This window comes from Chrysochloris asiatica, unplaced genomic scaffold, assembly GCF_000296735.1.
Source record: "Chrysochloris asiatica unplaced genomic scaffold, ChrAsi1.0 scaffold00138, whole genome shotgun sequence".
NCBI lineage: Eukaryota > Metazoa > Chordata > Mammalia > Afrosoricida > Chrysochloridae > Chrysochloris > Chrysochloris asiatica.
Window position 1 is genome coordinate 7,317,591 of NW_006408656.1, and position 14,037 is coordinate 7,331,627.

Below are 14,037 nucleotides of genomic sequence, written 5' to 3' on the forward strand. Positions count from 1 at the left end.
TTCTCAACTCCACTGTATAGTGTTTTGATACATTTTATGATAAGTTTTCTGAATTCCTACTCAGGCATTTCCAAAGTCTGCCCATCTTCCCTTTTCACTGTTCTTCCTGAGAAATTTCAAGATGCCACTGTTGGTTTTTGTAACGTAACTCAGGATTTAATTTTTGGCCTATTTCCTTTTTAGTCTGCCTGTCCCACTCCACAATCCCCATTCAGGCCTTTTTTCTAGTTATAAACAGTTCAGGGCTGGCTGTGGCCGTTTGGTTTTAAGTGGATTCTGCCTCTGTAAATTCTGAGATCTCTGCGCATGCATAGTAGATTGCTCCGGGGGTCGGTGTGGGGTGTCCACTCGCTCAGGTACCCCCTCTATTCACCAGAATGGAGGTTTGCAGACAAGAGACCGATGAACAGATACCAACAACAAAGAATATCAACAACTTTATCTCTGTGGTTCTGTCAGGTGTCCGTGGATGGCTGCTCTGATCCTTCCCCTGCTTCGTCTCTCCCAAGATGGCGGTTCTGGGAGCAGCTGAGAGTCTTGAATTAGAAAGCAGTGGATTTCTTGCTTCTGCTACAAATTCCCCTAGCTGTAAGCCTTCCAACCTTCTAAATATTCCTTTATGTGTGGTTCAGAGCTTTTGAACCATCCCCTGAGCCTGCTTAGTCCAGTATTCTGTGTAGTTGCTGACGGAGCTCCTTATGGCACGTCTACCCGATCCACCATCTTGTTTGTTCTCCTACCTGTTTGTTCTTGTAGTGTTTTCATGAAAATTTTTAAGTTTTTTTGTGCTCTCCTTGATTTCCTCATTTTTTTTGGTCAGTAATTTGAAGTTACCTAAATATCGTTCTTCTGAATTATTTTTTAGTTAATTCTGTTACCTTTTCTTCCTCAGAAAGTTTTTCTGGGTCTATATCTTCATTATTTGTTTGAGCCATTCTCTCTTGTTTTTTTGTGTGAGCTAAAATTGTCTGTTGTTTCCAGGACGTTATGGAGTTGTTGTATTTTATTGATGATTGTAAATTGATATGTTCTTAGGCTCTCACCAACTATTTCTTGTGGGTGTAGTTAGAGAATGGAAGCATGTACACAGCTCCCATTCACTGTTTATGCACCTCAGTTTAGGGTGACTTTGGCTTGTATTGGTTGCTGTCTATCGTTGATCAAGAGGCACAGGATCTTGCCCAGAGGGTGGAGCTGCCCAGGGTCTGGTTGTGGCTGGGCTGGGCTGTGTGGGCACAGTTGGCTGTCTCCTGTCTGGTGGGAAAGAGATCCCCCTCTGTTCACAATACAGTAAAATAGAATAAACAAACAAGGAACCAACAATGGATACAGAAAATAATAAAGATACAAAATAATTCCTTTGGGCAAATTACTGAATGATGCAGAAAGCATCATAACAAGATGGAAGGAATACACAAAGCCAGTGTACCAAAAAGAAATGGTTGATGTTCAGCTGTTTAAAGAGGTAGCATATGATCAAGAGCCAATGATACTGAAGGAAGAAGTCCAAGGTGCATTGAAGGAATTGGCAAAGAACAAGGCACCAGGACTTGATGGAATGAAAATAGAAATCTTTTAAGAAAGTGAGGCGGCACAGGAGGCAATCATTCATCTGTGCCAAGAAATTTGAAAGTCAACCATCTGGCCAACTGATTGGAAGAGATCTGTATTTGTGCTCATTCCAAAGAGAGGGTGACCCAACAGAATTCAGAAATTATTGGATATCTTTGATATCCCATGCGAGTAAAGTTTTACTAAACATAATATAGAAACGGCTGTAAACATACATTGACAGAGAATTTCCAGAAGTTCATCCCAGATTCAGAAGAGGCCACGGAACGAGGGATATCATTGTTGATGTCCGATGGATCTTGGCTGAAAGCAGAGAATACCAGAAATGTGTTTACCTGTGATTTATTGACTACAAAAGATTGTATGGATCATGACAAGCTATGGACAACATTGCAAAGAATGAGTATTCCAGGACACTTAATTGTGCTCATGAGGAATCTGTACATGGACCAAGAGGCAGCTTGTTTGAACAGAACATGGGAACACTGAATGATTTAAAACTAAGAAAAGTGTGCCGACACTTTTCTTAGTTTTAAATAAGTATTCTTTCACCATACTTATTTGGCCTGTATGCTAGCAATAATCTGAGAAGCTGGCTTATATGAAGAAAAACGTGGTATCAGGATTGGAGGAAGACTCATTGATGGCCTGCGATATGCAGATGATACAACCTTGTTTGCTGAAAGTGAAGAAGACTTCAAATACTTATTGATGAAGATCAAGAATCACAGCCTTTGATTGCATCTCAATGTAAAGAAAACAAAAATCCTCACCACTGAACCAATAAACAACATTCTTATCAATGGAGAAAAGATTGACATTGTCAAGGACTTCATTCTTCTTGGATCAACTGTTAACACCCATGGAAGCAGCTGTCAAGAAATCAAATGATGTATTGCATTAAGCAAATCTGCACAAGACCTTTTTAATGTGTTGAAGAGCAAAGATGTCAGCTTGAGGACTAAGGTGTGCGTGACCCAAGCCATGGTATTTTCAATAACCTCATATGCATGTGAAAGCTGGACAGTGAATAAGGAAGACCGTAGAATTGATGCTTTTGAGTTATGGTGTTGGAGGAGACTATTGAAAGTGCCATGGTCTGCCAAAAGAACCAACAGATCTGTGTTGGAAGAAGTGCAGCCAGAGTGCTCCTTGGAGGCCAGGATGGCCAAACTTTGTCTTTTATACTTCAGACATATTGTCAGGAGGGACCAGTCGCTGGAGAAGGATGTCATATTTGATAAGGTCCGAGAAAAAGAAGAAGAAGACCCCCAGCGAGATGGATTGGCGAATTGGCAGCATCAGTGGGCTCAAATGTGGCAATGATAGGTTGGCCCAGGATCGGGCAGTGTTTCATTCTGTTGTGTATAAGGTCGCTATGAGTTGGAACCAGCTCAGTGGCACCTAACAACAACAACAACAATCAGAAAAAAATATAATAGTTAGAAAGACAAAAGTCGGACAGGGAAATGGGTCTACAGAAAAGAAAATAAAAGGAAGGAATTTAAATGCTCAAGAATGACTAAATAACTAAGGAGCTCTGGTAGTGTAGTGGTTATGAATCGGGCTGCTAATCTCACGGTCATCAGCTCCAAACTACCAGCTATTTCACAGGAGAAGGATGAAGCTTTCTGCTCCCATGAAGATTTATGACCTCGGAAACCCTGTAGAGGGTCGCTATGAGTTGGAACCGACTCCACAGCACAAAACAACAACAACAACAAAGAATATCTAAAAAGACAAAAGAGGGACAGGAAAATGGAGCTATAGGAGAGTAAAATAGAGAAGAAGTAAATAACAAAACAAGAACAGAAAAACCAGGTAAAAGGATAATAAAAAGAGAATAGTAGAGAGTAGTAAAGAAAGATAAAAGGGCTAGGGGGAAGAAGTGGGAAATGAGAAACAGAAGAAAAGAAGGAAAAACAAAACCAGAAAGGGTAAAATTCAAGGGAATGCAAGGAAAAGGAGGAGAAAGAATAAATAAATATTGAAACAACTAAAGGAAATAATCAAATCCCCAAACAAAACATCAGTGCAGCTATTGGTCCTGGAGTGGAGAAAACTCAGTGGTGTGGTTGGGAGAAGACTGCTGCAAGGCAAGGAGCTCTGGAGGTGGGTGTGGGAGGAATGTGATAGCACAGTTCCTGGCCTTAGATGGGGGAGTTCCTATGGGACTCATACTATCTATGTTCAGGGCATTCAATTAGGAAGTGGTTCCTGGAGACCTTGATGGAGGGAGCTGGTTTCAGTGTCTGTTAGGACCACAGGGCAGCTGCAGACAGAGTGTTTGGTTAAATGCTGTTCTGGTGACTCTGCAGGTTCTGTAGGTTTGGAGCCAAGTTTGCCTGAATCCAGGCACCAAAATGGTACACTAAAGCAGTGCAGCTGGTCCTCAACTTATACTACTGGCATGGCTCCCAACTATGTGGCTCTGAACTCCCAGAGAGCAGGGTCTGCATTGTGGTGGATGAGAGTGGGAGCTGGCCACACCTCTGGTCACCAGAGGAGCATGGGGAAAAAGAAGGAATCACACCTTTCCCATTGTGTGTGTGACACTGCTCTGCCAGGCTACCTTCTGTTGCCAAAGCTGCTCACAAGGTGGTTGCTCTGTCTAGCCAGACTTTCACCATTCAGTGTCCCTGCTCAGCTTCTCCTCCCAGCAGTCTACTCAGTCCACTTCTTTAACCTTTCTTCTGAAGTTCAGATTTTCAAAAATTTCACCTGTGTCTGTTTCATTTGGTCTCTTGTATCTGTGTGTTGCATGTTGTTGTTATGTGCCATTGAGTTGGTTCTGACTCATGGTGACCCAGTATAGGGTTTCCGAGGAGTGACTGGTGAGGTCTGAGCTGCTGACCTTGTGGTCCAGTGCACTATCCTGCAGCACCACACTAGGGCTCCTTGTATTATGTCTGCCTAGTCTGCTGTCTTGCTGGAACTGATTGTTTTTGTTTTGTTTTTTAATGAATCAAAAGTACTATTATTTAAAGGAAATTCTCTTTCTCCTTCCTCCTTTTTGGAAGATATGCTTTACTTTGAATTATTGTTTAGTAAGGAGCTCTGGTAGCGTAGTGGTTACGAATTGGGCTGTGAACCTTAAGGCCAGCAGTTCGAGACTACCAGCTGCTCCGCGGGAGAAAGATGAGGCGTTCTGCTCCCGTAAAGATTTACAGCCTCGGAAACCCTGTACAGGGTCGCTATGGGTCGGATCCGACTCGATGGCACTTAACAACAACAACAACATATATGTATATGCATGTGTTTTGTTTGGATTTAATAAATCTTTTGAATGTGTACATTATGACAAGGAATATACCAAGCTAAATCATTATTCACACACTGACAAAAAAAAAAAGTCATGTTTATTGATTTCTAAAATAAAATTTTTTCCTGCTTTGTCGTCTAAAGTGTCCTTTTAACCCAATCCTATAAATTTGGTTTCTAACAGAATTGTATACAAAAATAATATCGTAATCAGATATGCAGATATCTGGTTTTGTTCTGACATAAACTGAACCAGTAATTTAATCATTTGTTTATTAAAATAGAAATTCTTTCCTTGAAATAAACTAATTAATTTAAATTCCAAGTCTGTCCAATTCTTTTCGACCTATAATATATACCAGTTAACAACAAATTGGAATGATAAATTAAGAAGTATCTCTTTCTGAAAAAACAAATAAAATTAGGTCAAATGAAAACCTTTTTCATTCTGTGTTGTTGTTGTTGTTAAGTGCCGTCGAGTCGGTTTCGACCCATAGCGACCCTGAACAGGGTTTCCGAGGCTGTATTGTTTGTCAATTCAGTGAATATTTCAGTGTATGTAACACTAAGAGTCCTGGTGTGGTGCTGTGGGATAACTGCAGGACTGCAAGGTTGGTTTGAACCACAGGTCAGCAATTCAAACTCACCAGTTGCCCCTTGGAAACCGTACACTGGGTCATTTTGAGTCAGAACTGACTCGATGGCACTTTACAACAACAACCAATATAGCACTATATTTAGATATATCATTTAATTGACAGTATGGAACTATAAAGTTTTTAAGACTGTGTTGTTGAAAAATATGTTTCTTTATTTTTAAAACTGTTGATGCCATACATCTGAAATACATTGCTTGATGTGTTGTCAGTGAACATATCCAAGTAACCAGGTCTTGGTTTTAATTTCCCCCCCTTGTGAATCTATAATATTGAAGCATTTAAATTTGTGAAAGGATATAGTGCTTGTTTTCTTTTTCTTCAAAAACCTGATAATGTGTTCCAAACTGTTAACTGAACCAGCATATCATTTAAAGCTATTTGACTTGTAATAATGTCTTGTATATAGGGATGGGGGCATCTTTGATAATTACATTGTTTAAAATAACTAGGTCATAATACCCTGTTTTACTGATATCTGTTTGCTAAAGATTGAAATCTCTGTTTTATGTAATTCTTGATTTCTTACACTATCAAGAATGAATTTTAAAAAATAATGAATTAGTACGCTAATTTGCAAGTTTGAAATTTTTAGTCAAATTGATAAAATTACTTAGCAAGGATTCTGTATTATTTCTCATTCTTAGGCTAAATTCGCATATGGAAAGCAGGGTCTTTAATACCTAAGAATTGGTGTGAATTTGACCTAGTTGCAACTGTAAACTGGGTTAGTTTGATCATCAGCAGATGTATGCCTTGGAACTCCTTCCATGATGCTGGTGGGAATGATGCTTAGAGATAGATTGAGGTTATCTAGAAAATTGTAAGGTGCTTTTGCAAATACATTATAGAAGAGCAGTCTTTGCCAATAGCAGGTAATAAGAATGAATCCTAGCAGGGTTATCTTGCTGAGAGGTGCTGCCTTAGAAGCAATTGTTTTCTCTTGCAGACATTTGAAGAGTTCACATTTTTGCCATAGTGAGTCACCAAAAGCCTAGTATCTTCTCTTCCTGTGTCTTTCCAAATGGAATGTTTACATACCCTTCAGGGCAGTGTTAAACAGCAAAAGCAAATTGACTCTTTACTTTCAAATCAATATTTGTATAATTATATAGCTGAATGGAATTGCAAGCCTAGACATCTATAATATTAATCTACTTCTACTGGAGCATATTACAGCAGTTACATTTGAATTTGATGTTTAACATCTCTCTGGAGCAGCAATGCGTGACTATAAAGGAGGCTGTTTTTGTTTTATAGCTGTAACTGTCCTGGTGCGTGACAGCTGCCCCAAAGGTATCCCCCCTTTGATTGCCTTCTGTTCAGAAGCTTTCAGTGTTAGTGTTACATCTGGAGCCAGGTGACTAATGAGTTACTTATTTCATAGCAGATGCCACTGGCTAAGCCAAAAGTAAGTGGCCTATTGAAACAGGAATTCCTCCCACAAGGCTCTCATCTGGAGTAATAAACATATATCCAGGGTCCCAGGATCTGTTCTTGGTTATTTTCAGCTGAATTTGCCTTTAGTTCAGCTAGTCCTTTGGTTGTGTATTTGGTGTAAAGCTAAACGTTGTTGTTAAGTGTTGCATCGGTTCCGACTCACAGCGACCCTCTATAGGGTTTCCAAGAAGCGGCTGGTAGGACTCATTTATTAGAGCATTTATACTCTGCTTGAATTATTTAAGTTTCCCTCTTTCCTTAGAATTCATCCAGCTGGCAAAGGACTTTGAGGATTTTCGTAAAAAGTGGCAGAGAACAGACCATGAACTGGGGAGATACAAGGATCTTTTGATGAAAGCTGAGACTGAGCGTAGTGCTCTGGATGTTAAGCTGAAGCATGCACGCAATCAGGTGGATGTAGAGATCAAACGGAGACAGCGAGCTGAGGCTGACTGCGAAAAGCTGGTGTGTATTGTTTTCTGTGCTAGGGCTTGCGAGAACTATAATGGTGGGGAAGTAAGAAGCCAGATATACCCCAGTGTCTTCTACATTAAAGAACTGACAGTGACTTGTCCATTGACAAGCTGCTGGAGCAGAAATTGCAGCCTAGAAATCCTGTTCTTCATAGGTTGAAATAATTTTTTCCTCCTTTAGACTTGAAAATAATAATAGGCAAAACTTCAAGTAAGAATGAAAAGAATTAGAATTAGAATTAGAGGGAGAGGCAGGGAAGTACTAGTACACTTGATCTATCTCAGATAGTGGCCATTCCTCATTGTTAATTATAAATGCTACTCAGAGTATCCTCATCCTTATATAGCTAGTAGTTTGTTATTGATACAGGCAATACAACTCTAAATCTTTCATCACTGTTCTGTGATTCAGACGAAAGGGCTCGATGTATTTAACCAGTGGAGCGATGTGACTGGCACAGAACACTATCATTTTGATATACCAGGGTGGGTCATGGTGCAAAGGAAAACCTTTGCTAGGAGGACTAATCCATCTTGGTACAGTGTTAGATACCTCAGTAAGCTCAAATTGTCTGGTTCCGGTATGTTACAGCTTTGTATCCATTTTAATGCATTTTGCTCCACCATTTAGAAAGGTGGGTGGCTGCTTTGATCCGTAGAAGAAGCCAATAATTGTCCTGATAAAATGACACTAAAATGTTACTGCTATGTGAAATTATTTTGGGACTCTTCATTTTGCATTAGTCTCCTCATAGACTTAGTAATTCGATCCAGAAGTCTTATAGCAGAAACTCCACTATTCTAAATGGAGTTCATTTTACTAGTCAGAAATCAGAGGCACAATCTGGGTTTGATGTGAATTAATATGCGATTGGTGTAGCAGTCTTCTTGAAGGCTCATTTACATAATGCTGTATTTTAATGTCTTCTGGTCTGCCTGTCCCATAAATTTGAGGTGAAGCTTTCTCCCCTGGCTAGTTCTGATGTTTTACTCTGCTGTGGTCTGTAGGAACGACAGATTCAGCTGATTCGAGAGATGCTCATGTGTGACACATCTGGCAGCATTCAACTAAGTGAGGAGCAAAAATCAGCTTTGGCTTTTCTCAACAGGGGCCAACCATCCAGTGGCAATGCTGGGAACAAAAGGTGGGGGACCTGCATCTGTTGTTATCGGATCACAAGCAACACAGCTGTCAGAAGTTCTGGTTATCTGAACTCTCAAGTATACTGCTTCTGGAATGTGTGCTGAATAAACAGAAAGACTTTGGGGGAGGGGTAGGAAATGTAAGCACAGGGATCTCCTTTCAGTTTTTATTTTGTTCTAAAATTTTTCCTTAGGTAGAATTTTGATGTTTGTGCTAACTTGCACATCAATAACTAATCCTGCAATTGCTAAGAAACCCAAAGGTGAAACTGGCAGTTCAGCAATACTTCCAGTGTTTACTCTCCAGAGAGCTCTTGTAGCTCTTCTAGTTTAGAAAGGCTTCTGTGAGCCAAGACCAGACAATAATTTTGGTTCCACTGCATCACAGTTTAAAATAGTCTCAACCAGGCATTGAATTTAACACCCCCAATACAATAAGCAGAGAAAGGTCAGCACTCTTGGAGTGATTTATTTTGTTGCTTGGTTGTTTTATGGGGAAATCTTTATAACTAAGCAGATGTGCTTGCTTTCGTAATTTCTTAAAAAGTCAATGAATGCTTGGTAATACTTTTCTCTTGCAGAAAGCAACCACAAGTGGGATCAAATTAAACCTCATTTTTCTGCTTTGTGAATTTTTAGTTGACTGTAGTAGACACTCAGCAGAGGCTATCACTTACACCTAACTGCAGTTTTCAGCTGCTGTGCTTCGCGTGTGCTTGTGCACAGGCACACACTTCCAGGGAAACCATAAAACGCAGCTTCTCCTAGCTAAGGAGCTACACTTGCAGTGTTTGTAGAGAAGCTACTGTTCCGAAATCACTGAGTTTACCTGACCAGTGGGATTGTTCGCAGTGCGGTGGGTCTTATTTTCCACAGTTTTTAACACTATATTGTTTTATTCATCTAGACTGTCGACCATTGATGAATCTGGTTCCATTTTATCAGATATCAGCTTTGACAAGACTGATGAATCGCTGGTAATGAACATTTCAACTCTGAGAATATCTATTCTTCTTACCCCTGCTCTTTCAGTAACATCTCCTCTGTCCTTTCTCCTGGACATCCTTTAATACTGTTTTATTGTTGATGTGTTGATGAGCTGCCATTTTAAATATAATTTTGCACAAGCTAAAAGAGATGGTTATATCTATTTACTTTGTTTCTGGAAGTATGAATGTAGAATCTAGTATTTGTTAAGAGTTTTAGTTTTATTTAAAGGAGCTGTGAGCAGCATGTACTAATTGATTATATCTTGACTTACTAAAGCCTCAGCTAGCAATCAGAATTAGCAAGACTGTATCTAGGCAGCGTTTATTTGCTGCTCTTTGGATGAATAAACTTATGCCTTATTACCTCTTGAGGAGAACTTAGCTGTGCTTCCCAGTGAGAAGGAAACAAATGTCCTGTGACTTTACCCAGAAGATGTGATGATAGCTTTAGTCACTATGTGATGCTTTAATCAACAGTGGCTAATGTGTCTAAATTCTTTGTTTCTAAAGTATGGCATTGTAGAATAGGCACTGGACCGCAAGGTCAGTTTGAACTGCAAGGTCAACAGTTGAAACTCACCAGCTGCTCCTCTGAAACCCTATACAGGGTTGCTATCTATGAGTTGGAACTGACTCGATGGCACTTAACAACAACAAACATTCCTCTTAATTTATGATGACATTTTCAAATAGACATCTCCTGATATTTTAATCTTTGATATTCAGGAGACTGGTTGTCCATAGATTGAATTGTGTTTCCCTAAAGTATATGTCAACTTGGCTGGCCTGTGATTATGAGTGATTTTGCAGTTACATAATGATGTAGTTTGGCAGTTAAATAATGAGGTAATCATCCCCATAATATATTCTGATGTGATCAGTCAATTAGTTGTAAGGGGATTAGAGTGGTATGCAACATCCTTAGCTCAGGACAGAGCCCTGATCTGATTTAAAGGGGGGAGTTTCCCTGGGTGTGGCCTGTGTTGCCTTTTATCTTGTAAGAGATAAAAGGAGAGAGAAGTGAGCAGATAGGGAGGGACCTCAGTACTACCAAGAAAAAAAAGTGGAGCAGGTCCTTTGGCCCTAGATCCCCTGTGCTGAGAAATTCCTAGACCCAGGGGAAGACTGATACCAAGCCACATGATTGCCCAGGAGCAGGAACTGAAAGAGACTAGGACAGAGGGAAAGCCCTGCTCTAGAGGTGGCAGCCTGAATATGAATGAGGATGGTGCAGATTCGGGCCGTGTTTCTTTCTGTTGTACATAGAGTTGCTATGAGTTGAAATCAACTCAGTGGCACCTAGCAACAATAGCCTTGTAAGCTGTGAGAGAAAAATTTTATATTAGTAAAAACCATTACACTAATTATTTCTGTTACAGCTTTGTTATTATTAAGTGTGTTGAGTTCATTCTGACTCATAGCCACCCTGTATAGGGTCAGGGAGCAGTTGGTGGGTTTGAACCACCAACCTTGTGGTTAGCAGTCCAGTGCATATGCTACAGTGCTGCACAACTAGACAATTAAGACAGAAATCGGTACTGAAAAACTGGGGTGCTGCTCTAACAGGGACCTAAAATGTGGAAGTGGTTTTGTAATTGGAAGCAACATTTAAGAAATCAAATAATATGTTGGGCAAACCTGCTGCAAAAGACCTCTTTAAAACAAAACCATAAAATCCTCTTTCAAGTGTTAAGAAGCACAGATGCCACTTTGTGCCTGACCCAGTCCATAGTCTTTTTAATTGCCTTCTATGCTTGTGAAAAAGCTGGATAGGGAATAAGGAATACTGAAGAATTGATGCCTTTGAATTATGGTGTTGGCAAGAATATTGAATGTATCATGGACTGCCAGAAGGCATACAAATCTGTCTTATAAGAAGTACAGCTGTAATGCTCCATAGAAGTGAGAATGGCAGGACTTTGTCTTACATGCTTTGGACATACTGAGAGGGAAAGTAGAGAGTTAGGGAAAATAGGAAAATCCTCAGTGATATGAATTGTCACAATGAGTGGCTGCAACAGTGGGCTACGGAGCTGACAGAGAAAGCCTTCCACTAGAGCCAGCACCGTGAATTTGGACTTCTAACCTCCTAAACAAGGAGCCCTGGTAGCATAGTGGTTTCATGTTGGGCTGGCTGCTAACCAAATGGTCAGCAGTTGAATCTACCAGCCACTCTGTGGGAGAAAGAATGAGGCTTTCTGCTCCCATAAATATAATTTACTGCCTCGGAAAACCTATACAGGGTCATTATGAGTCATTCAGTACAGATGCAACGGCACACCACCACCATCACCATCTGCAGTCTCCTAAACTGATAGAGAATAAATTTGTATGTTAAAGGCATCTACTTGTGGTATTTCTGTTAAAGCAGCTCTAGGTAGCTAAGATACTGGTGTTTCATTGGGTAGTGTGTCTTTTCTGTCTCTAACTGAATGCTCACAAATAAAACAGTAGGTTAGTGGAGGTTTTCAGTGGTTGGTCTTCTAATGATAGCAAAACAAGTGGCAACTACTTCAAATTCAGTGTTTGATTAGGGAAATAATGACTGTTCATATTAAAAAAATTAGGCATCACCTTTTAAAAATAAGTGAGATGGAGCAGATTTGGGGTATATAATTAAACAAGAATATAATAGCTGATTTTGGAACCAGACCTATGATGTAAAATCTGTTGTAACTGAAGCTGAATCTGACAATGAGTAGCCAAGTTACTTAACTTTTAATTGGGGAGGTTAAACTTATTTAGCTAAACTATTATTTACGGTATATGAGGGAGCTTCAAAAAGTTCATGGAAAAATGACATGAAAAGTAATGGATTTTTCCCAGAACTTTTTTAAAAAATGTTTTATTGTGAATTATGTGATCATTTACATGGGACCCAGGAACTTTTTGAAGTCCCTTTGTATAACTTCTGTTTCTGGATATTCTGGTTTTAAGGATTATTAAAAGTAAGGAACCATAGGTAAGCTGTTAAAAATTATTGCAAATGGTTAAAATAAGTGAAGCAAAACCAGACACAATAACAGGTCTTCAGCAGCTAACATCTTTTTTAGGGTCCAAGGAAGAGGAATGGTTGAGAGAACATAACTAGAAATGTTTAAGTGGCAACATTGTGCTGACCGTCTTGTTAGATAGTAGCAATCCCTTGAGTGTAAGACTCACATCTAACACATCAGTATAGTGCCTAATACTCTGAGTTCTAAAGCTAATTATACAAATAATCAGAAATAAAGGACCAGGTACCTGATGTAATCACGACAGAAGTTGATGCTTTAACCTTTCCTTGCCTCTGTAGTATTGATTCATGATTCTATTATAATAGCTTCAATTTTTGAAAGGAAGCATGTTAACTTCATAAAGCTGGATAGCAGTTGAGATCCTCCCTCCCTTCCTCCTTCCCCCAAATTGTAAGTTAGGGAGCTGACTCAAGAAGGCTTTAAAAGTAGTTGTAAACTTGCACAGATATAACCAAAGAAATAAATTAATACAATGTAATTGTCAACAGGATTGGGATTCTTCTTTGGTGAAGACTTTCAAACTGAAGAAGAGACAGAAGAGGGTATGGTGGTTTTGATTACTTATTTTGTTTTAACAAAGCAACAGTAAAATTGTTTTCTCTGAAAAATGTTGCTCTAGCCATTCATTCTTAGCCTTATTATAGATGAATTCATATTAAGTGGGTAGGTATTGATATTTCTTGAGGTACTAACTTGAGATAGGATCTTAGGATCCTGTCCTATTGTATTGGTCTAGGTTGCAACTCTATTCATGTTGTCATAAGACTTTTTATACCAGACTTTTATACTCTAAATGCAAGTTTCAGATAAAGTGTGTATATAAGGAATATAACAGAGATCTATCTGTGTGTGTTTGTTTAGTGCACATAATGTATTTTCACAGACTTCATGTCCTTAGCTAGGATTACAGTTCTACTTCTTTTAATGCTGTCACCTAAATTTCTCCAAGCTTGTTCATTTCTTTTAGAGCATCAAGGACATTTTTGAGTTGGTAAAACTTAGGCTTCATATAGAAAAAGGTAATGAAACAGAGAGCACATTGTTATTTACTGTAGTCCAGGTCTCTAGGATTTGCATCCAAATTGTCTGTTGGAATAATTTTATCTTCTGTGCTTCAGATCTTCTACTTGACATTAAATGTATTGGTTTTTGCCTTTCTTTAGCGCTCTAATAGCCGACAGTTTACTGACGGTCCACCTGGACCTGTAAAGAAAACTCGTTCTATTGGCTCTACGGTAGACCAGGTAAGACTTATCAGAGGGAGAAAATTGTGGTCTTGAACACACCACAGATTAGTGACCTCAAGGATTAAAAATTCTTTTGAGCCAGCATTGTAGCACTATTTTGAGAGAGATGTTTGCTGAGACTTTTTCTATGTAAAAGTATCCTTATCTTTAGCCACCTAGTAGACATAGCAAACTGTCCCTCATCTGATTATTCAGTAATGCTTGTTAGTAATCTCATACATGAGCCCTGGATATCCACA

The 14,037-nt window shown here is 39.3% G+C and overlaps 1 protein-coding gene across 1 annotated transcript in view; it reads left to right on the forward strand.

Moving 5' to 3' along the window:
• Window positions 1-14,037, forward strand: part of RACGAP1 (Rac GTPase activating protein 1) — a 44,574-nt gene that overhangs the window by 15,149 nt on the left and 15,388 nt on the right. The window contains exons 3-7 of the mRNA XM_006870064.1: window positions 7,192-7,394; window positions 8,411-8,547; window positions 9,453-9,522; window positions 13,040-13,093; window positions 13,715-13,795. Coding sequence (XP_006870126.1) covers window positions 7,192-7,394; window positions 8,411-8,547; window positions 9,453-9,522; window positions 13,040-13,093; window positions 13,715-13,795 — 545 coding nt within the window. The remainder of the gene's footprint in view (window positions 1-7,191; window positions 7,395-8,410; window positions 8,548-9,452; window positions 9,523-13,039; window positions 13,094-13,714; window positions 13,796-14,037) is intronic.